Source organism: Vidua macroura, chromosome 5 (assembly GCF_024509145.1).
Source record: "Vidua macroura isolate BioBank_ID:100142 chromosome 5, ASM2450914v1, whole genome shotgun sequence".
In the NCBI taxonomy this organism is placed as follows: domain Eukaryota; kingdom Metazoa; phylum Chordata; class Aves; order Passeriformes; family Viduidae; genus Vidua; species Vidua macroura.
Window position 1 is genome coordinate 6,761,035 of NC_071575.1, and position 24,286 is coordinate 6,785,320.

A 24,286-nucleotide genomic window follows, 5' to 3' on the forward strand; every position below is an offset into this window, starting at 1 on the left:
TCTATATATCTGAAAAGTCTGTCTATATTCATAGGTCATGAATGCTGATGGAACTGGTAGGAGAGTCCTGGTGGAGGACAAGCTGCCTCATATATTTGGATTCACTCTGTTGGGAGACTACATTTACTGGACAGACTGGCAAAGGCGCAGCATTGAGCGTGTGCACAAGTGCACGGCAGAGAGAGAGATAATCATCGACCAGCTACCCGATCTGATGGGCCTGAAAGCCACCAACGTCCACCAGATCATCGGTGAGTGGTCTGCTAATCAGCCAAGGGAGAATGTGCTAGAAAATGTCAGCAGTGCTGTACTGCAGAGTTTTAGAAATGGGCAGAATTCGGTCCTATGGCATGATGACTGCAGGGTGCAGCTTGATAAGGTGGGTTAGGTCTTCTGTGAGGAGCTTCCAAGTTCTGTAGCTTGGAAGAATATCAAGCTGAACATGTGCTGCCAGTATGCAAAAGCTAAGAATGAGCCAGTTTTAATCCGTTCAGTAGTTTTTACGTTAATATTAGAAAATAATCTTTAAAAATACCTAGAAGTACTTCCTTCCCTGTAGGCGTTTGTGGTGTAAAAAAGCAGCATCTAGCTTTAAATTGCCTATCCTAAGCTATCCAAGCACTGGTAGCAGTATAATTGTAGCATCACAGAGCTCACCACAGTACTTGAGTGTCCTGCTATGTGGATACGGCTTGCAGCTTCTCGCTGTCATGTCTGGATTGTACTGCAGGAAACGAGAGAAATGTAGTTGATATGTAACTTTGTGTGGCTAATGCCCCAAGATGTGCATGTTTTGAATGCAGCCCTGTTTCCAACTGTTTGGCCAATTGAACTCCTTAGTGCCAAGCTTCTCTTAGTTCAATTTCCAGCATGTGCAGGTATGTAAGTGAGTATTGCAAAGAGCTGCTTCGCGTGCATCCTGGAGAGACCATTGAATGGATGTGAAAATAGTTCTGCAAGTTTTTTACCTGCAGGAATGCAAGGGGGTAGGTAGCTGGACCAGTGTACTGTAAAAGGCAGCAGAACATACACTTACCATGCATTCAGTGCTTGTGTTGTGAATTGGGATCATCAGTAGCTGTTGAAGCCCAGATCCCTTTCCCTAGTGCTGGGTTTGTTTCTTGGTGTAAGGAAAACAATCACTGGCTTTCCAGCCAAGGAGAGTAAGGTCTGTCTAAAGGATTACAGGAAATGAATGAAAAATAATTTGATCAGAGAATACAAGGAGAAAAACTGCATGTTAGTTTGGAGGACTCATAGTGTGGCTGATGCATGTGAGGACTAGCTTCACCTTTCACCTGCAGTCAGTTTGCAATGGGTGCTTTTCCTCTTGTTGCCTGCTTAGGTACAAACCCCTGTGCAGAAGACAACGGCGGCTGCAGCCACCTGTGTCTGTACCGACCACAAGGCCTTCGCTGCGCCTGCCCCATCGGCCTGGAGCTCATCAGCGACATGAAGACCTGCATCGTGCCAGAAGCTTTCCTGCTCTTTTCCAGGAGAGCAGACATCAGGCGCATCTCCCTAGAAACCAACAATAACAACGTTGCTATTCCGCTCACTGGGGTCAAGGAAGCTTCTGCTCTGGATTTTGATGTGACAGACAATCGCATTTACTGGACTGACATTTCACTGAAGGTAGAGATTTAGTCCATGTTGGCTATTAAGCTCCTTGAGATCTTTAAGAGTAGGTTGATTAATGGGGTTTACAAAATTCAAGGGATATGTGAAAGAGTTTCGTTTTTAATTACATTTTCTGCAACTGACTTGAGACATATGCCAACAATAACTTACGGACTTTTGCGATTGGAGAATCGCAGTAGTTGAAAACACAGAGTTTAAATGAGTCTGCAAGTGGTGACTTGGCTGAACTCCCTAAGCATGATATTCTTTTGAGCTGCGTAAGTGATACACATGAAGACTGATACATAAACTGCCCTGCTGTGTGCTGTCACAAACTGGCATAATTAGCAGGTTGTGTTCAAACTAGGAAGTAAACCAAAATCAGGGATTTGTTAACTTCTGATTGGTTGTGAGTATGACGAGTGTGTGCAGATGGGAATATTGAGGACATGGAAAGGTAGCCCATGTTTGCCAAAAGAATTCTGTACTATTCTAACATTTTCAGGCTTATCAAGGAATGCCTAAACTCTAATATATTGTTAAAATGGAATTCTGGCTGTATCTGCTATCGCAGGCTGATCCTGATGGCAGAGTTTAAAAAAGTCTTTTGAATAAAAGTCCAAGAAGAGATTGTGCTTAGTGAAATTAAATTTAGCCATCAGTACTGAAGCTACAGAGTTTATCAGTCGTTTGGTTGTTTTCTTCTATTTGCTGTTCTGTCCTGCACTATTTTTTTCATTTGGCTGCTTTAAGTAGTGTTCCGTGCTATAACATTGATGCTTTTGTATAGTCCTGGGAGAGCCAAAATATTTCCCCCTCGAAGCTGGCACTGAGTTATTAAGGTCACTTGGTCATGTAGATGCTTCATTCAACCAGACTAGTTATCCCATTTATTTCCTCAGTGAAATGCTATTGTAGTTGACACAGAATACATTCACAGGGCGCAGTAAATCATTACTTCTGAATAGCAGCATTGTTTGCTTTGCAAATAAGTAGCATATTGTAAGATCCTCTGAGATGTCTAAAATCTGAAAGTGTTTAAAATTCAACAAAGAAAACAAGCAGCCCAGTGACAGGCTGGTAAGTTTTCTAATTTGCCTGTGTATCTTTGTATCCCTGCAGACCATCAGCAGAGCATTTATGAATGGCAGCGCGCTGGAACACGTCGTGGAGTTCGGCTTGGATTACCCTGAGGGCATGGCTGTGGACTGGCTGGGGAAGAACTTGTACTGGGCTGACACTGGCACAAACCGGATCGAGGTGTCCAAGCTGGACGGGCAGCACCGCCAGGTGCTTGTGTGGAAAGATCTCGACAGTCCCCGGGCACTGGCACTCGACCCTGCTGAGGGGTAACTTGCTGATTTAATTCTGTGTTTATGAACAGTGAAAAACAACATTGTAATGCTTCCTCTAGGGCATGGTAGTTAAGCACTGCCTGTAAACCCTGAGAGAACTGAGCTGGGGAATACAACCTGGTAATTTAGAGAAATACACTCTTAATGTCCTGAATAATCATTAAAAATATTAAAAAAAAAAAAAATCAGAGCAGCTCATTAGAAAGGGATTTATATTTAGTTTTATAATTAACCACAGAATCAAAGTAATTTTAGGTTTATGGAATTGATTATTTAGAAAAGGACTATAGCTTTGAAAGGAATATATTTATCATTTTAGAAATTAGGATTCTTTTTATCACAAGTTAGGGTCCAATAAAGGTATTAAATGATTTAATTTGAGGATAGGAGAGCGAAGTTTATAGTCTGAGCACAAGGAAGATATTTATTTCTTCAGATAAAGAAACCTTTTCGTTTGTACAGACAAGGGAAGAAGGACAGAGAAGGAGGGGGAACAATTATGTTCACCTATGCCCCAAATGAAAGATTTTCTGAGAAGACACTTCTCAGTTAGATTGAAGTGTAATAGCAAAAGTAGGGCAATAAACAGGGAGAGGGAGGAAGGAATGGGGCAAGTCAAGCTAACTATTCAGCTTCTGAAATAGCTCTGACACACTCACTTGACAATAACTAATGTTATAAGTAAAAATTAATTGAGCCAAATTTAATATTTAATAAAAATAGATTTTTATTACACGACCAAAATTTGGTGCGAGATAGCCACAATCCAATCAGAAAGGGTCAGTGCTGAGCCCAGATATCAGCACTGGGTGAGACACAGGTCCAGCCACTACAGCAGAGGGTCCCCTGTGTTTCACACCGACTGTCCTGCCTGAGTGGTTTTTATACAGTTTGTTCTGCCCGTGGCAGAGTCCCTTTTCTTCCTTTCAGAACTTCACATATCCATGTGGAGTTCTTTCTCTGGGTGTGTGAGTGATGAACATCCATGACTGCGTTCCCAGAATCCGGTATTGAGATGTATCTCCCCGATGGCTCCGGCTGTCTCAATCTTAGATATTTTATATCCATCCCTGGTGTTCCTCGGATCACCTTGGGAACGACCCATCTCCGGGCTGCCTACGTTCATTCATTTCCAAATGAGGTTCTCCTTCCTCTTGTCCGGGTGGTTTTGACACTGTGATGCAATCCCCGACACTGACTTGTGCGCTCAAAAAATCTTTTATAAGAATGTTTCTTACCTATATATATATATAAGATATATATAACAATTGTATATGCACAAGTTATCCCATATGCACATAACACTAATTACTGCAAAAACTTTTTGAGGTTATTCCAATATTGCATTTTTTTTCAAATGAAGGAACTTCATTTACACGGGTTACGACATTATCACAGTTCCCAGTCTCACTGTGAGAGCTACAGCAATGCAGAGAACTTGAAACACATTCCTTCTGCTTTATTTCAACATGGTGATGGCAATGCTCAGTTCCAGTGGGATCCTAGATTGGATTCAGCCCTGATGTGCCAGGGGTTGCCTGGATGAGAATTCAACATCAGATTCTTAGACTCAGTTACTCATTTGTAACAAAAGGCTGCTATGGATGATTCTGGTTTTACACTGGAAGTAGGTTTTTCCCAAGGATTATCATCATTCAGTGCTTTGTCTCTTCAACACAGATCAGAAAAAAAATTACTTGGGTCAGAATGCTCATTTTTCCTTACAGCAATAGTATAGCTGTATACTTATGTATGTATGTACACTTATATAAATATACATACAGTATAGTTGTATTTTAAATTGAAGTTTTCAAGGCATTGCTGCCATGGGGGGCAATTCTAACACTTGGCTCTGTGCTGTGTCCAACTTGCAAAATGTATACACAAAGTACTTGCAAAATTTTTAAGAGAAATTTGCAAGTATTCCTGGTGTCTAATGAATTTCTCCCTGCTGATCATCAGTTTCTGAAGCAACCTTTCCTATTGTGCAGTTTGTTGGAACTGAAAGACTTCCCAGGGGTTTGTTACTAGAGTTATTAAAACCCAAAGGTGTAAATATTGGATAGCTGCCTCTCACTTTTATTTTGAAATGGTATCAGCTTCCTATTTTGGAAGTGACTAACTAGCCATCAAATATATAATATAGAAATATACATCCTACTCTACTGTGCAGTGCCTAAAGAAAATGTAAATATGTGCAAGTCTGTCCTTCTTCCAAATGAGGCATAAGCTGGCATGTGAGTATGTAATAATTGTATTTTTGCTCCAGTGGAAATGCCATACAGTTTTGTGTGTCTCGGCTGAGATGTCAGACACTGATGTAAGTACGTGACTGGTTGACTTAGTTGTGTGGACATGAGTGGTGGCACCTATTAACAAAGGTACCCTGCAGATCTACCTTTTTGTGTTCCTTCATTTGAGAGACAACTGACTAGAAACAGAAGATAAGGGCTCTGGAAACACACCCTGCTAAATAATCAGGTGTAAATGAAGGTGCCTGACTGCCAGCCTCTGCCTCTTAAACGACATACATGGATTAGTTACTAGCAAAGTGCTGTCACACAGAACTTGCTGGTGAAAATCCAGGTCCAAGTGGGAAAAAATAATGTTGGAATCATTTTGAGGAAACTTGGCTCACTTTCTTGCCTCTACTTTGGAAAAAAAAGCCAACCTAATTTAGCACAATGAGTCTTAATAAATGCTTGAATTTACAGCTCTTCTTTTTCTCTTATGCTTTCAAAGGATTATTGTTTTGGTTTTCCTCTTGAGTTGTCTTGGATTGAACGCAATTATTTTTCTTTCTTCTGTTCTTTTAATCAGGTTCATGTACTGGACTGAGTGGGGTGGCAAGCCAAAGATTGACAGAGCTGCTATGGATGGCAGTGAGAGGACCACGCTGGTCCCAAATGTGGGACGTGCTAACGGCCTGACCATTGACTACGCCAAGAGGCGCCTGTACTGGACCGACCTGGACACCAACCTGATAGAGTCCTCCAACATGTTAGGTGAGCCCCAGAGCCCTGGGCAGCATCCTGAGGGCAATGCTGCTTTTTGCAGCTCCCTCGTGGCAAATCGTGGCTTAAATAATGCAAAGATACACATCATAAGACAAAAATAAAATTTCCCAACCTCGCATGCCTTTAATGTTTGCTTCTATCAATCATGTTCATGTGACACTGTGGTTAGCAAGGCCTCGATTTTCTTGTAAGTGATTGGGTTGCTCAGAAAGTTAAAATTACACAAGGTGTACATATTTCCAGTTATATGTAGGACAAATATGTCATCTTGCAGTGTTTTGGAGAGTCTTGCTTTGCTATTCTCAAGAGCACTAGAAAATACATAACAAAGGTAGAAGGAAAGTCAACAAGAAGATAACATCTTACTCAGCATGTAATTTAATACAATTTGGTTTTATATCTTTGTTAGTATCCTCAGGTATTTTCTCCCCCTGTATTCTGCATGTTAAGGACCTTTTCCTGGCTAGTGTTTATCAGCAGGAGAGTTTTCTTGTGCTGGGGTCTGTGATGATTTTATAAACTGGTAATTGCAGCTAAATGGAGGTGGAATATTTTATTCTTTCACTGTTCCAGAGTACTGTGTGGAGGACCTAGGCCCTCTCAGATTTGCACAGTACCTTGTTTTAACTTCTCAGCACTCACAGGAGTGAACTACCTTGTTGTATGCTAAATTATTCAGATTAGCATTAACAATAGCCAATATTTAAGCATTAATAATTAGCCAGTATTTAATGCTAAAGGAATTAGTCTGCTTTAAACAGTATGCTTGCAGTAGTGGAACAAAGCTAGAAAAAGATCAAAACAGGAAAATGCAATATGGGAATTATGTGTGATAGAAAAGCTTTTCTTCAGCTTCTCATATATTTTGGTGTGCTGGGGAGGCCTGCTCCATGTTTCCCTCTGAAATGTGGGACTGGAAACAGCATCAGAGCTTCTTTTTCCCTGTGCCCGTGGCTGGTGACAGCACAGATACCTGTGGGGCTGTGCATCCTTGACTTCTGTGTGCAAAGAGGGAATGATTTTGTGCTTCATAATCTGTTCATTTTGTGTGACTACACAGCAGGAGGTACCTTAGTAATGAAGTGGTTGATAAAACAGAGTTGAAATAATTTCCCCCTGCCATGTCCTGCTTCTTAAGATCTCTTAACATTTCCATGGTACACACAATTAGCTGTTCCCTGTCCTGACTTTCTGGCTGCTCTAGAATGTTGTGACATTCCAGAGACAAGTTATTTTAGCCTCGTACATTTAATTTTTCTCATAATGCAATGTAGTATTTCATTAAGCTCATAACAATTTTCTGTTTATAAGCAATGGGAAAAGTGTGGTGCAAGAGATGCTCAACTGGAAATACAGTGTCAGGATCCTGCACTTGATTGAGAAGCATCCTGTCACTTTTGGGAAGGGAGGAAAGGACAGAATCTTTCTGAGAACCCTGATAATTTTCAAAATTGAAATTTTTTCTTCGGTAAACTACATTTTTTTCTGTGAATGACAAGCAGGATTAGCACATTTCTGTGATAGGCTCTGAGATTCCTTTTGTCTACTGTACATTACGTTGTAATTTACTGTTGTAATAATGAAAGAGTAACTTTAAAGTAATTGTGTGGTAACCTTTCTGGGCAGGGGAATGTCCAACAGTATTGTGCCCATGTCACTCCACTTTTTCTCTCCCTTCTTTTTGGACACAGGCCTTGACCGTGAGATCATAGCTGATGATTTGCCTCACCCCTTTGGCCTGACCCAGTACCAGGATTACATTTACTGGACAGACTGGAGCCGGCGCAGCATCGAACGAGCCAACAAGACCAGTGGCCAGAACCGAACCATCATCCAGGGCCACCTGGATTACGTTATGGACATCCTGGTCTTCCACTCCTCCCGGCAGGCGGGCTGGAACGAGTGTGCCTCCAGCAATGGGCACTGCTCTCACCTGTGCCTGGCAGTCCCAGTGGGAGGCTTTGTCTGTGGCTGCCCAGCTCACTATTCCTTGAACTCCGACAACAGGACCTGCAGTGGTAAGCCATAAGGAATGAACAGGAAATGCAGGAGCACATGTGTTTAGTAACCCATGCCAGCATTGTACTTGGAGGAAAGAAAGAGTTTTAGAGTTTTCTAGTAGTAATATCTTACTGAATTTTAAGACAACATAGAAAAAAGAAAATAATCTTGCAACATACCACTTTCTTAATTAAATAAGAATGGCTGTTAGTGAATTTTTCCAGTGGCTTGGCTACATCTGTGTAAACACGAAAGCTAAACATATATTGGTTCTGTGTCTCTGTCAGACCCTCTTCAAGTGCTTACTTGTTTGTTTAATTATCTGCTTATGTATTCCTAGTATTGCCTGGCATAAAGGATTTGTGATACTTTAGTCTGGATTCTAGACTTTGTGCAGCTTTTATGGGGTCAGGATTTCATTCTGTAGTAGCTGTGTTTGCTGGCTGATGAGATGCTGAGGTGGGCCACTCCCAGACCTCTACAAGTGTTTTTCCTCAGTGAGGATGGGTTGGGCTCCATGGCTTCCCCAGCAGTCTGGTTCCTGATCTCAGTGCAGCCAAGCCCCATTTTTCTTAATTGTTGTGCAGAATACAAACCACAAGGCTCCTCAGGCTGTGTGTAATTAGTTTCTAACCAAATAATTTATCCATCTCTCAATAACTGGCTGCAGTGAAGCTCTCATAATTTTGGCAGCAACTTTGGATGGCTGACTTCCACTGGTGTCATTCACATTAGTCAGTGGGGGAAGAGATTCGTGGTACAGAGAGACAGATTATATCTCACCCACATTACGCATGAGTAGAGACATCCAACTTTGTTTTAAAGCCAAAAGCTGGGCAGATTGTTGCACAAATGCCACCTCATGGCATTTTTGGAGAACCATACTTTTCAAAAAACTGGGCTTTTCTACTCCCTTTGTGTTCTGTACTTCTGCTCTCCTTTTTTTTTATTACAATGGCCCCTTACATGACAACTGGATTCTTGCACCTTGGTACTTTGACGTGTTTGTGCAAGTAAGAGGCACAGCTGGCATCTCTCTGGTAGTGACTGTGACCTTCTAGGTGGAGGAATTTGACTTCCAGTGGAGAAAAAGTAGCAGAATGATCAAAGGTCATGTTTTTCTTGTGAAAATGCTCCTGGAAACAGAGCAAGGAGCAAAATATAGGAAATGCATTGCGAGCAAATAGAACCATTTCCCCATGGTACAGTTGAGGGCTCTTTGTGTGGTATTAGGAGTTTTCCTCTGCTATATTCAAACCTGGGAAATTTCCAGCTTCTCATTTATAGCTAATTGAAGATTTAGGCCTCTCTGTGTATAATTGAATTCCTTTTTTTGGACACTATAATTGGAGCATGAATAGTTCTAACTTTCTTTTGCCTGTATTACTTATGTACCTCCTGAACATTATTAGTCCATGCCCTGTCTAGAGGTCCTCCCTTTCAGAATACCCTGCTCATGCATGCATAAGTTCTTTTAATTATACTCTGGTGAGATCTCTTCAGACCTACCACGTGTCATGAAGTTGGAAGGCAGGGTTACACAGGAGACATACTCAATGCACTCCATTTGCCTGCTTCCAAAAATACAGATAAAATATGTGACTATTGGGAGGGAGAATGATGAAAACTGGAAAGGGATTTCTGAAATTGGTACTGTTTCAGAGATGTGGAGTCTCAAGGGGAGAAATTCTGCTGTTGCTTTTTATAATGAGCCATCAATTCAAAGTTGTAAGCCAGGCAGTCTTAGAAAGTAAGAGGATATCTTTGGGGAAGAGTAGAAATAATTTTAGGTGCTTACATGTTTACCTGCATTGTTTTACCTTAAGTTTTTTCCCTTTCCATTTCTATCATAATTTCTTGGTAAGAATTCTGATGTTTCTGAATCCATTTTTTTGCTGTACACATTCATATAAACTTGTCTTTGCTTTATTTTTTTTTTTGTGCTTTCTTACACAGTTTAGTGCTAAGTAGAAGGCTGCTTAAAGTATTGGAAAAGTGCTTGGAGGGAAAATACAGATTTTCCAGAAAGCAAAAATACCTTGCAATTAGGCCTGATTGTTATAGGATGTTAGGAGAGAGTGTTGGTTTCCAAGGAAACTCCTCCCTGCCTTTTTTTTTTCCCCAGCATTCAGAATAGCTGTTCAAAGTGTATGCTAAAATAACAAAGCAAGGTGATGATGTTCTCTAGGAGACTTTTGCTTCCTCCCCTTTCCCAGGTGCTGCCTTACCTGTTTTACAGGCTGGTAAATGAATGCAGTGTCCCACTGCTAATCTCTCTACAGACTTGGGCTGTAGAGAATTGATTGTACAAACTTCAGGGAGGCTTTAAGCTGCATTTCTGGCAATTTACTCTTGTACCATCTTGCACAGCAGTGGCTTCAGGTAGAGCATTATTGAAAAGAACCCTCTGAAAAAGGAAAATGCTTTCACTACCTTCTCTCATTTCTGACCCAGTTCTGTAATTTTTCTCAATGATGTATTCAATGCTTTGTGCACTTACTGTAAGTTACAGCTGGTAAACTACAGCTGTATGGGGTGCTGAAATCTTTGATGGTATTTCTAATTACAAAGAACAAACTTTTGTCCAGGAGATTTTTGCAGGGCAGAATATCAAATTTCTTTTTTTCATTGCAGGTTGTCATTCCCAGATAACCATCTAGAAATAATAAAGATACATAGCTTTGAGAAAAGCAAATGCATTTTTGTCCAAAAACACAGCCTCACACACAGTTAAGAATTTTTCCTGTAAATTAGTTGTTTCATTCCAGTACAGGCAGAAAAAGGATTTGTAGGAACAGGACTGAACCACGGTCAATCTCTTTTCCCTGAAACATCTAAATAAGGAACCTGTGCTGGCTTTTTCTCACCTTCCTCTGCAAGTAGAAGTGCACCTAGCAAAGGGTTCAACTTCAATATAGTGGAGCTGCATTTCCCTGAAACCCCTTTAGAAAGAAAATGGACAGTTCTTTGAGGGGCATAATTGACCATTCTTCTTTGAGATGCTTTTGGCAGAGGTCTTTGTATTCACTAGTCCTGCCACTTAAAAAATCTGATCTTTGCCTATCATAGTCATATACGGACATTTATAGTAAAAAGAGTTAATTTGAAAGGCTTTTCGTACTCATCAGAGGTTGGGATTGTTATGTTTTGATTTTTTGTTTGGTTTTGGCAAAGGAAGAGGGAAAAGGGGAATGAAATAAATGTCTGGTTATGGATTGTAGTTGTCATTCTTAAACATAAAAATGCCCTGTGTCATTGCCACGTGTAACTCTTTCAACCCCTTTTCTTTTTTTAACCCATCTAGCTCCTACCACCTTTCTGTTGTTCAGTCAGAAGAACGCGATTAATCGCATGGTGATAGATGAGCAGCAGAGCCCAGATATCATACTCCCCATCCACAGCCTCCGCAACGTCCGGGCCATTGATTACGACCCCCTGGAGAAGCAGCTCTACTGGATTGACTCTCGGCAGAACATCATCCGGAAGGCACAGGAAGATGGCAGCCAGGTATCCTGAGGGGGTGGAATTGCTGAATGTTTGGCATGCCTGTGCCAAACAAGGACTGGCTGTATGGGGATAATTTAGATGCACAGGCTTCCCTGTAGGTTACTGTCCCTTGGTAAAACGACTGTCATCTGGAGTTTTCTGGAGTCCTCAGTCAGTAAATCTGGGAGGTGCAGCAATAAATAAAGCATGGAAAACCAAGGCCAGCTTGAGCATACTGTTGTTCCCAGTACAATTATTTGCTCAACACTGTCTTTTGTCTGGAAGCTGTTTGAAGCCCATATTTGAGATATGAAACATGAAAGGGAATGTTCTTGGGAGAAATGGGGGGTGTGACAAAGGTATGTGAGCAGAGTGCAGGGCTAGATCCTCTGAAATGAGGAGGCTGGAACTGTGTGAGTACACTGCTGTGTCTGGAGCCTCCCAGGTTCTGAAGCAGATAGGGAAGAGAGTTGTTGTAAATCACTGGGGCATGGAGTGACTAGACTGAACCTGTAAAAGATGTAGCAGGCTTGGGAAAATGTATTTGACTGGAGAATACAGAGAAAGTAGAGTAGGGTAGAAGGCAAAAGGTAATAGAAGTTTTGGTGGTTCAACCCTGGCTGGAGGCCAGACACCCACCCAAACCACCCTGTCAGTTCCCTCCTCAGCTGGACAGGATACAGCAAAAGGCTTATGAATTGGGATAAGGGATTACAGTCTGTTCATCACACTTTGTTCTGCCACTGTTTCCTCCTCATGGAGAGGAGTCTTTTTTTCCCTGCTCCAGTGTGGGGTCACTCCCACCGGAGATAGTCTTCCATGAACTTCTGCCTCCAAAATGAGTCCTTCCTATGGGTTATGTTTGCTTCATGAACTGCTCCAGTGTGAGTCCTTCCCACGGGGTGCAGTCTCTCAGGAACAGGCCCTGGGTCCCTCACAGGCTCACACATCCTACCAGGAAACCTGCTCCAGTGTGGGCTCTTCTCTCCATGGGGTATCTCATAGGGTCACAGCCTCCTTTGGGCATCCCCCTGCTCCAGCAAGGGCTCCTCCAGGGACTGCAGTGGATCTCTGCACCCCCGTGCCCTCCATTGGCTGCAGGGGCACAGGGGAATCCTGGAGCAGCTCGTGCCCCTCCTTCCTCACTGCCATTGGTGTCTGCAGGGCTGTTCCTCTCACAGTCTTATTCCACTCTTCTCTGACTGCAACTGCTTCTGCCCAGTATCTTTTCTTCCTCTTAAATATGTTATCCCAGAGGTGTTACCAACATCCCTGATTGGCCCAGCCTTGGCTGGTGGTGGGACCATCCTGGATTCGGTGGCATTGGCTCTGCTGGGCATGGGGGAAGCTTCCAGCACCTTCTCAGAGAACCCATCCCTATAGCACCCCCCCAACCAAAACCTGGCCATACAAACAAATATGCAGGTTTAGTGAGGTTAACTCTGACCAGTGACTGCTTATTTGATTTTGCATTTTAAAATAGATCTTTTCTTCCTGATTTTTTGAATGTGGGACGAGTGAGAGACTAAGATGAACAGCACAACACAAGAGAGGTGCTATATTCAGTTGAATTTTAAGAGTGTGGTTTCTGGTGGTGGGTGTGGTAGTAGTTGCATCCTGCTGTATGCCCTTCAGCCTTAACTCTTAATTTAGCAATGCTTTTAATTTAGGAATATCTAAATAATACCCAAAACTAGTCAAAGCCACCATGTTTTTGCCAGCTTCAGCAGAATAAACAAATAGAAGACTTGCAGGCACACCATTTCATAGAGGTGACAAGCCAAATAAAGTTAGGCAAATTTTCTGGTGAAGGTTAATTTGGGGATGAGAGGGTAGAGGTTGCTCACTTCATAACCATGGCTTACAAAATGTTTATGTAGGCCATGTTTACTGATTTATTAATCCTCTTCAAAAAGAAGAAAAAGGCATGCCAACTCCAGAGGTCTAGACCAGTAGAAGACAAGACCTTGAACTAGTAAGGTGTTATCTGGAAATGCTCTGAAGTCAGTGTTGTACACTAGCTGATGTCCTTTCCATCTTTGCAGAGCTGCCTTCCCTTGATTAACCACCCTCATGTCCTCCAACTGAGATGGCAGCAAAGGTGGAGAATAATGAGGCCAGCATTTCAAGTCTGGCCTCACTTTGCCTTTGTTTTTCTCTGCTCAGCTGCAGCTTTGGGAATTAGTGATGGTACATTTCTATTGTAGAGTGTTAAATGTGCTGGGTTTGGGTCTATCCAAACTGAACTCTTGAGTTATCCAAAAAGTAGAGGAAATATAGGAGCTGACTCTGGACCTTGAACACAGACAGAATTTGGACTTAGAGGTCAAACTTGCAAAGTCTTACAAGCTGCAGTCAGCTTGTGTGATTGTCATTACAGCAAACCATCAGGACTAAGTGTCTCTTTCTTATCAAAGGTGTTGGTGTGGCAACAGAACCTGGGTCGCTCCTTACTTTATGGTAATATTTGGCTGTCTCCTTTTTCTGAGCAGTAGTTAGACATGGTGCATCCATAGCAAATAAAGTTATTCACATTAGATTAAGATTAAATGTTCTCCTGTGTGTTGTTTCCTTTGCAGAGCCTCACTGTTGTGACAAGTCCAGTTCCCAATCAGAACTTGGATATGCAGCCCTACGACCTCAGCATTGACATCTACAGCCGCTACATCTACTGGACCTGCGAGGCCACCAACGTCATCAATGTGACTCACTTGGATGGGAGACCCATGGGAGTGGTGCTCAAGGGGGATCAGGATAGGCCCAGAGCCATTGTGGTGAATCCAGAGAAAGGGTATGTAGGAAAATTCAGGCCCAGGGTTTTGAGAATCAAGTTGTTTTCTTGCTGTAGCTTGTTTTCTGTTTGTCAGAATGAAAAACAACTTTGACATTTGTTAAGATGTCTTGGATTTATAGCAAAAATGTGGAAAGATCAAATGAACCTTTTTTCCCCTCTAATCATTCTGTTCCAGATACATGTATTTCACCAACCTCCAGGAGAGATCTCCTAAAATTGAGAGAGCAGCACTGGATGGAACTGAGCGAGAAGTCCTTTTTTTCAGTGGTTTGAGCAAGCCCATCGCCTTAGCTGTTGACGGCCAGCTGGGCAAATTGTTCTGGGCTGACTCGGATCTGCGCAGAATTGAAAGCAGTGACCTTTCAGGTAGAGTAGCACCTTAATTCAGTGATTCATTTGTGTGGTGTGGGTGTGGGGGAATGTAAAGAAAGGTGTCATCTTTTCCTTCCTACTATAAACAGTCTGTACTATGATTCTAATCACTCCCTGAATTCCCAGCCAGGGAATGTGCATGATTCATGCAGCATGTCTTTACAGTTTCATGACTGTGATTTGCATTATTAATTGCTACACATGCTATTTACTTTGGTTTCTCACTGCAAAACCTTTGTGTAGTTTCCCAGAGTTAGTTGACGAATAAATAGCAGCAGTTTTGGAAAGGGGAGAAAAAGGGTTGTTTATAAAGGCACTGCTTTTGGTGCAGTAATCTGTCAATCAGAGGAAAGTTCCCTGTTAGTGGAAAAATATGTCCTGCAGACTTGAAGCAGCAGGTTTCCAAGTTGCTCTTGTACCTGTCATTTGGGGTGAAAAGATGTGAGAAGGATAGAGAAGATGTAACATCCCTCTGTCCTCAAACCTCCCTTTTCCAGCTGTGGAATTCTCTTTGCTTGCTCCCCAAGATTGGTTATGCTGCTTGTCTGACCTCTATGAGTTCATTCAGCCCATTTCACAATGACCTAACAACATTATACAGAAAGAGACAAATAGAGATTGGTGTTCTGTTGGCTTGGAAAGCTGCGTTGTTTCAGGAAAGAGAGAGTCCAGCAAGCAACCAGAAGTGGAGCAAGAGAAGAGGGGAGAATTATATGGTCCAGATTGGGCAAGAAAGACAAATGTCTTTCATTTACTAGCCTAATCCAGAAAACTGCTGGATCAGCTCAGCTGCCTCATGTAGCATCAGTACTAATTTGTGATACAGATTGGGCTGGATGTTGTTGCTGGAAATGAGAGTTGAAAGCATAAAAGGAGTTATGGCAGCCTGCAGTAATGTTTCTGGTAATGTCTTCCACTTATGACATGGTACCTTCATTCAAAGTAGCAGCATGTAACCCTGTTAACACCACTTGGATTTTCAGCCTTTTGCTAAGTACCTAGAATAAGCTTTTGGTTTGAAAAACAGTTTGTTTTTCCTAGATGGTTGGAATTAAAGCTCAGAAAGACAGTAATTTTTTTCAGTGGTGTGTCACTGGAAGATTTAGGGTCAGTACTGAACTGTGATATCATGATTGTTTACAGTTTTAAAATGCAAGACACAACCTGAGTTAGTGAATTATTAAAGAACAACAAAAGAAGAAGTGCGGTGGTGTTGCTCGGTACGTTCCAAGCTGTCCCAGATCCAGAGTTTGCATGAGTAGAGTAACAGGCAGGAGAATATTACACGTGCTTTATTTCTCTCTTTATCTGTTATCTGCCTGAAATTAGGACACCAGACAAGGAGATGGGTCTAAATTCTAATTAAGTCTAGGTTTAATGATTCTGCTTTTTTTTTTTCCTTAAAGATGTGGCTGTTGGATCACCAATGTTATATAGTAAAAGTTTTTACTTTACAAACCATATTTCGAAGAGCATGAAGGAAGAAACATTCCAAAACCTCCCTTGATTTTGGCATTTGCACCACAAATAGATTGCTATAATCACCACAATAAATTGCTAACTGCTGAGATGCATTCCTGTGCTTAGGAATGCTGATTAATAAGCTCTTTTGACCAGCAGAGTAATTTTTCTGCATGTTAGCTTCTTAAAAGCATTCAGTCTTTTGCTCTGTCAATTCTGTAGATTCCAGTACCCATAAAGACAAGCTAGGATGCCTTTTATGTGATGTAGTCCTTCTTTTCCTCCCTGTCCTTCAGGCATGCAGTCAGGACTTGGTTTTTCTGCCCAAATGGGAGATCCTATTGAAGTTAACCAGATTCTTCACATGATTAAGGGGTTGTTTATGAAAAGGTGACTGGAATTAGCTCCCTACCATGGAAACTATTTGGAAATTAGTTCTTCTATTCCAGAATAATTAGTGTGATTTGGAAATGTCTAATGATTCTGAAATTAAGTAATTTTTATTTGGAAATAGAATGAGCTATGGGTGTGTCCTGATTTTTGTATTTATTTAGTTGGTTTTAAATCTTTTTGTAAATGGTATTGCTGGAAAGGAGATGGTGATGCCAGGAGACAAAGCTCCTCTTAATCATGTCTCCCTTTCATCTGACATTCCCAATAAAGGAGACTAGCACCCTGATGAGTCAGCTTCGGGTTTCATTGTTGGTTGATGGAAGAAGGGATTTAATGTCTCAGTTTAGTCAGAAATAGTCAGCTACACTTGGTCACAAATATTAAAAAGAAAGATTAAGACATTAAGGGAGTGAAAATATTAAGCTTCAGAGCTTTAGGAACATACTGCAAAATGCCATGCTGATTGATGTGGGCATGGCAGAGCAGGGCATGTACAGACTCCATTTGGGTAGGTCAAGGTTTTAGCTTTTGTATTTCTTCCTGTCTTCCTTGCATTTTGCCCTATTCTCAGCTTAACTTTATTTCTCAAGGTGCAGGTTTCTGTTTCTTACGTTTTTCTGACAGAATTAATCATGTTATTGGAGTTTAATAGATGGTTGCAGTTATTTAGGTTGACTTACATCACTCAGTCTATTAATTTCTACATCAGTCTGGGTATAACCTCCTTCAGAATTCATCAACGTCTTTTCTTAATCAGATCATTGCTGGTGTTGCTCCAAAGTGGTGGTGAGAGCCCAGCCTAGCTGATTTGAATTCCCATGTTTTCCTTCAGGTTTTAACACTTGGTAAATGTTTGGAAGGTTACTTAACTTCTGAGCTCTCTGTGCATTTAGTGAAAAGGAGATAAATATATTTTTTCATAGCTCAATTTGTTTCTAAGTCATCGTCATTGACATAATGTTAATTAAATTCTCAACAAGCAAAAAACCCCTTTGTACTACTAAACAAAGCAGAGAGGGATAGAATTTATTCAAAGTATAAAATCATGTAGTACATGTGTCTTCTGTCCTGTAAGGTTATCTTGTGTGGCTAAGGTAGATTTTTTTTCCCCCTGGTGTTCAGTTATTCCAGTATATTTGTACAGAAAAAAAATATAAAAACTTACGGTAAATCATTCTATGGATGAACAATGTAAAGCTATTGTTTGCTGTAGTAGAAGAGAAAAATAAGCACAGCAGTGAGCTCAGATATCATAAATACCAGGATTTATAGGTAAATTTTCAAGCTTTAGCTTGACATGTGTGATCCTGTTTCAGCTTCTCAAAATTGAAGCAGATTCCATGAGCTTTGCAAGTAATTTTGTGCTCAGAATCTGATCAACTCACTGAATATTTGACTGTTAATGACCACGTCATCGTGTTAAATAAAGGAAGCATGGATTAAGCCTCCCTCCTGAGCCCTCAGGTTTTGACTAATATTTTTCTTCTGTGTGAGTTACAAAATCTTCACTGTCTTCAGACAGACTTTAGTGATACCTTTAAAACAATGTGACAGTTGCTCTTGACTGTATTTAATGCCAGAAAATATGGCATAGAAATCAACAACCACTCTCCAGAGATGTAAGGCCTCTTGTCTGCACCTGGTGATTGCTAAAGGAACTCAGGAAAGTATTTGCTAGAAAGAAAGGAGCATTCCCAATTTAGCACTAATAGCTTAGTGAAGGTAACATAGCTGAAAGAAAAGAACATGAGGAAGTCAGAAGTGTTAATCTCATCATTCATGTGAGAAGTCCTGATTACCCTGCTTTCACTTGGAATTTATCTTGTATGAGTTAGCTGAAGCCAATAATCCATCTTCTTATTCCCTGTTGTATGGCAAGACAAAGCAATTTAATCTCTCAAAAAGGGAAAGAAGAATGAAAAGAACTACTGATTTCCATCATATTGATAAGAGACTGGAGAGGCTCATGAGAGATGAGCCCCTCCACTCCAGGTGCTTCTTAAATACACTAGATATTTTTTGAGCACAAAAACTCTCTCCTTGGTGAAAGCAGGAAAAAAAATTTGATCATCTCTCTGCAAAATGCATTAGTCTTGCATCAGAGGATCCAGTATTGCCTGGGTTTTTGCAGTAGGCTTACCCAGTAGCACAAAAGTAGTGAAAAATAATGGTGTGAGTAGTGTAGGAGATGTTTCTGATAGTTTTGCCTAGTTGAACCAAAGCACTCTTTCCCTTCTGCAGGTGCTAACCGGATCGTTTTGGAAGACTCCAACATCTTGCAGCCTGTGGGACTGACTGTCTTTGAGAACTGGCTGTACTGGATTGACAGGCAGCAGCAGATGATTGAAAAGATCGATATGACCGGCCGAGAAGGACGTACAAAGGTCCAGGCTCGTATTGCACAACTCAGTGACATCCATGCTGTGAAGGAGCTCAACCTGCAGGAATACAGTGAGTGCAATCCTGCTTGCAGGTACAAATAGGGCCTGGGAGACTCGAGCCAAGAGACACGAGCCTGTTGTGCCTTGTTGCTGATCAACATCAGTGCAGAAGGAAGGGGTGAGAAATTGGTATCTGTGCTGTTAGGTTGTTTCCTTCAGGCACTTGGCAACGGACTGGAAATCTATCACAACCCCAGCATCATGTTTTGTTGCTGATGACAACTTGATTGGTAGTCCCATCCAGGCACCTGGCATTTGAGTGTCTCTAGACACAGTGAAAACATCCTGTTATCCCTAATAGGGGACTTTCTGGATCATGCTAGTGCATTGTTATTGGGTGTTCACTGTTTAGGCAAGCGCAGCTCTCAGGGCCTGTCACTAGCTGTCAAAGTTTCAGTGGACTGCCTGCCTTGAAGGCAAAGTGAACAATTTTTGGTGGTGGTGTTTCATACTGAAAGTGAATTGACAGAAGAGCAATGTTGCATTGCACAAAGGAAATGTGTATTAAATAGCAATTTGTGTTGATCATGGCTGCACTTTTAAAAAATTTCTGCTTACCTGGCCTTTCCACACACACATGCTTGAAGTGGTGGGAGATGAATGGTTAAAGCAGTGGAGTTGCTGTCATCCTGGAGGAAATAGGCCTGGTTAGTAGGCTGTGGTGCATGCCTTGGAGAAATATGTAGAAAAATGTCTGGGGATGTTTAATTAAAACATCAGTGCAGACTACTACTAGTTTTGTGTGCTATTAATCTCAGTAAATCTGTCAGGAGTTCCAAGAGAAGTATGTTGTCCTTATTAAACATTAAAATGAAGATATATATTTATCTAGAGCGTGTTGAGTTTCAGAGATAGTGTGGAAGCTTCAGAATTTGTAAATTAGAAAAGTTTATTTTTTAAATGGTCTTTGGTAGAGCAAATGAAGTATGGAATCCAAGACATCTTTTTGTATTACTAATATGCTATTTGCTGCGGAGAACTACTGCCACCTCACACAAGAAGCAAAATGCTTTGAGTACTGTTTTAGTATAAATTCTTAGAGTAGTTTCAGATCATGGAGAATTACCAATGTGTGCTGTAATTACAGATGTGTGTAAAGGGAGAAATACAACAAAATACAATATTAACAGAGATTTTTCATTAATCCTCTCTCCAGGGGGTAATGAAGAAATGACTGAAAGGTCATAAAATAGTTGGGGATTTCTTATCAGTCCCTGTCTTATTTTTAAAATCCTAGGACAACATCCGTGCTCTCAAGATAATGGTGGCTGCTCGCACATTTGCATTGTGAAGGGGGATGGCTCCACTCGCTGCTCTTGCCCCGTGCACCTGGTGCTGCTGCAGGATGAGCTGTCCTGCGGAGGTGAGTCCTTCACGAGTTCTGTGTCACTGAGCTCTTAGCTTCAGCCTTGGGGAGGGTCTCCATCTTCAGGGATGGCTTCTGAGCCAAAGGAATGTGACAGTGCACCGGGTGCTGTTACACACCTGTACAGACTCACCTCTTTCCCTCCACCCTCCAGCTAAATTTGCAACTATTGAGAAGGAGTAAGGGAAGAGGAAAAAAATCCCTAACTGTTGAATAAGGATTTCTGTTCACTCTTTCTACTTAAGACTCACGCTTAAGACTCAACTTAAGTTGAATTATATCAACTTGATTCTTTAATTGTATGATTTTTATTACTTTTTGCTGTCACTCACCATGTTCTGCCCTTCCAGGCAGTGGTAGATTCTCACATTCTGGCACATTGCATAGTCTGTGCTGTTTTGTACTTCTCTGTTGTCCTCCCCAAGCTCACCCTGTGCGTGTCTTTCTGAACTGCAGACCCAGAAGGGCAAGTTGCCTCCTTCCATGGCAATATGGCCATTGTAGCCCATGCCCTGGTGTCTCTAGGGATGGGGCTGGAATGGGGGAGAGGACAGGCACTTTGGTGCCACTGGACTGAATGGATTTATTATGCAATCATCTCGCCGTTGAGGCGACGTGTGGTCTCACAATGGAACAAGAGCTAACATAATCCAGATATTTTCTCAGAGCAAGTTTAATACCAGGCCAAAAAGCCGCGGGAGGAAAGGGGGATTAAAAAAAGGGAAAATATCCACACTTACTTACTGCCTGAGATTAACAGTTAATGTAGTAAATGTTAAATAACAGCTAACAGATGTGTTGAGGTAGTGGAACTCGACTAGATGGAGCAGTTTTTTGTTTTAAAATAATTTTGACTGAATAGAGCTGTGAAGGGCACATAACTAGACACTGAGTCACAGTGCATCCATCTGCAGCAAATTACATCCTTTTAAAATCTTCTATACAATGACTGTCAAACATGAAAAAGAGGGTAAGCCACTGGCTGTGTATACAGTGGTGTGGCAGGAAAAGGTGAGTTGAAGAGTGTGATGGCTTTGACTTGAAGTCTTACTAAGAGAAAGGTGTGACAGTCTGAAGTGGGAAGGGAAGAAAATAATTGTGCTTTGAGTGTGCATGTTTCTCTGTTCCTCTTGTTCTTCATCTGTCAAGCCCCCATTGATGTGAGCCTGCATCAGTCACACTGGCCTCAAGGTCTGCAAAAGTGTCTGTGAACGCAGTGGCTGTGGAAGTGACCTTATGATGTGGCATGTTGTTCATCAGCTGCTTTGATATAGGAAAGCAGCTGAGCTCTTGTCCTTACGTGTCCTGATCTACTGTTTGTTCACCTGGATTTTTAACTTCTGTTTGTTTGCTTGATTTTCAAAGAACCACCAACATGCTCCCCTCAGCAGTTCACCTGTTTCACAGGTGAGATTGACTGCATCCCGGTGGCCTGGCGCTGCGATGGGTTCACTGAGTGTGAAGACCACAGTGATGAGAAGAACTGCCCAGTGTGCTCTGACAGCCAGTTCCAGTGTGAGAGTGGGCAGTGCATAGACAGTGCCCTGCGCTGCAATGGGGAAGCGAATTGTCAGGACAACTCGGACGAGAAGAACTGCGAAGGTATGGAGGATACTGCCAAGTGGGATGGAAATGTACCTGTCACAGGGACACTGGGATGAGTACCAGCATTATTGCTGTGTAGGATTTGAAAAGATCCAAAGTTCTGATAGTTTTTAAACTGCTCTGTTAAATATAAGTTATTTCATAACTCCATACTTTTGTTTCTCTGCCTGTGAAGTGGAAATAAAGAGTGATCTCCATCAGAGTGGCTTAAATGCCGTTTGTGAAAAGTACTATCAAAAATGGCATGATTTTAAGCTCTAAAAACCTAGTATCTGGGGGTGAACTACAAAGTGGAGCAAATCCTTGTCATAGTTTTTTGTGTGCCTTGTACCGAGTAAAGGTTTTGGGATTGTTTATTTTACAATACCTGAACAAAATGAGCTTTTCTGAGTAAGCGGGAGTGAGAGACAGAGGAGATTTCTGGAGACCTCTTCTTCCCATAAAGCACAGCAAAAGAGAGTATTTAAGCCATCTTTACAGAGGGAAGTGCTGTTGCCAGCACAATGAGAATTAAGTTCATTTTGGAAAGAACAGGTTTTGCTGATGGAATCTGAACTGCACCACCACTACAAAACATGAAATCTGAGCAAACTCATCCTTTCCCTATTGCAGTTGTAGGGACAGCTTGTAAGCTCGAAAGGATGCTTCTTCTTTATATCCTTTCAGTGCATTTTCCTTCTTTGTGGAGACTGTTGAAATGTCTTTAAATCAAGGCTAAATTTCTTTCCAAAAGATGTGCTTCAGCTCAAACAAAAACACAGAGCTGAAATTCCCGTGTGCTAAAAGGTGATTATTAGCTAGCTGAGATGCTGACATCTGAAAATATGTTGTGCAAGTTAACTTCCCAGTTGTCATTCACCAACTGGAGATGTCAAGACTAGGGGCTGTTTATCACCTTCAAAGTGGTCCTGTTGCTGAGAGTATTCAAGTTCATTACAAATCAGAAAAGCCTTTAGTTTAACTTCTTAATTCAGCTGAAGACAAAAAAGGATTTCTGGATTTAAGAGAAACAGCAGGCAGGAATATGTGGAAACAGCAGCAGCCAACACCTTGCCCGCAGCACCTTTTATTTTTTCAGTGTACTGGCAAAGCTTCAGTTTTATATTTTGTCCTCTGTTTCTGTTTAAAAACATAATATCAAGTCAATATATTGTCTCATGATTGAGGACTTCTCTGGTTTACAGGAAGAGCATAAGGACATTAAGAAGGACGTTTATCTTTCTTAAACAATTTTATTATCATGGTTTGGCAGATTTATTTTTCATAACTTAATTCTTTCTTATATTATAGTAAATGCTTGGATTTGGAGATTCTTATAGTAATATTGCAATAACCATATCCAGGGATAAGTGACTGTCTTCTTAATGGCCTCTGAGTTATTTTAGATGAGGGTCACTTTATCTTGTAGTGTTCTTACTGTAAGCAGGCAGTAAAGCCCAGGTACCAGTGTGCACTATCCTCCACAGAACACTGAGTCGCTTGCTCTGCATGGTTCACGTGAGGGGCTTTGTGTGCCACTGGCTACTTCCAGAAATGAAGCTTGCAGCACTCCAAGCTCTCCCAAGATACTCCTGATTGTATGCTTTGGTGTCTTTATTTCTTAACGATTTTCAAGAGAGGTTTCTGATGCTGACTGTTGGTGTGGGGGTTCTTTGCAGTGCTGTGTTTAACGGATCAGTTCCGCTGTGCCAGTGGGCAGTGCATCGGGAAAAGCAAGAAGTGTGATCACAACCTGGACTGCAGTGACAGCTCTGATGAGCAAGGATGTTGTAAGTGTACTGCCTGAGACTGGAGACTTGGTTGCAGTATCCAAAATTTGCTTCTCATCTTTCCTATGAGTTTGATTTTATTCTGCCAAGCAGACTGAATTAGTTGGTCCCAGAATTAAAAATGCTTCTCTTCATAACTGCTGTCATGCAATTAGTGCACAATGTGGTGGAATAGAAATAACAAAAATAATTAGTATATTGAACAAGTAGTTTCTGAGGCAGAGAATGCCTGTTACTTTTCTTCTTATTTTTTTTTAATTTTAAAAGAAGTAAAAGGTTTGTTTTACTATAATGTTTATATCCTGAGTTGGTGCAATATTAAAAATATCTACTGGCATGAAGCATTCATATATAACTTCTCTGCTTCATGGTTTTCTCATCCAGAGAATTAATAGCAGGTGCTTTCAGAATCAGAGGAGCACTCTGTTTATAGAGTAAACCTTCTAAAATTTCTTTTTTTTTATCTTGAAAGGATGTAATTCTGAGCTTGATTTCTGATTTGTAACAAGTGATATCCCCAACCTTGAAATCTCCAGGGCTCTACAAGAAAGCCACTGCCTTCAAAATTCCAATTTGAAAGTTCACTTTCACTGTTGGTGCTTTAAA

The 24,286-nt window shown here is 41.3% G+C and overlaps 1 protein-coding gene across 2 annotated transcripts in view; it reads left to right on the forward strand.

Annotated features, from left to right (window-relative positions):
* LRP6 (LDL receptor related protein 6) overlaps window positions 1-24,286 on the forward strand; it is a 116,344-nt gene that overhangs the window by 84,970 nt on the left and 7,088 nt on the right. For both annotated transcript variants that reach the window (XM_053977922.1, XM_053977923.1), the window contains 12 exons: window positions 35-251; window positions 1,346-1,635; window positions 2,743-2,969; window positions 5,796-5,980; window positions 7,684-8,010; window positions 11,298-11,500; window positions 14,059-14,270; window positions 14,449-14,639; window positions 18,741-18,950; window positions 20,178-20,303; window positions 21,672-21,908; window positions 23,570-23,680. In XM_053977922.1, the coding sequence (XP_053833897.1) occupies window positions 35-251; window positions 1,346-1,635; window positions 2,743-2,969; window positions 5,796-5,980; window positions 7,684-8,010; window positions 11,298-11,500; window positions 14,059-14,270; window positions 14,449-14,639; window positions 18,741-18,950; window positions 20,178-20,303; window positions 21,672-21,908; window positions 23,570-23,680 (2,536 nt within the window). The remainder of the gene's footprint in view (window positions 1-34; window positions 252-1,345; window positions 1,636-2,742; window positions 2,970-5,795; window positions 5,981-7,683; window positions 8,011-11,297; window positions 11,501-14,058; window positions 14,271-14,448; window positions 14,640-18,740; window positions 18,951-20,177; window positions 20,304-21,671; window positions 21,909-23,569; window positions 23,681-24,286) is intronic.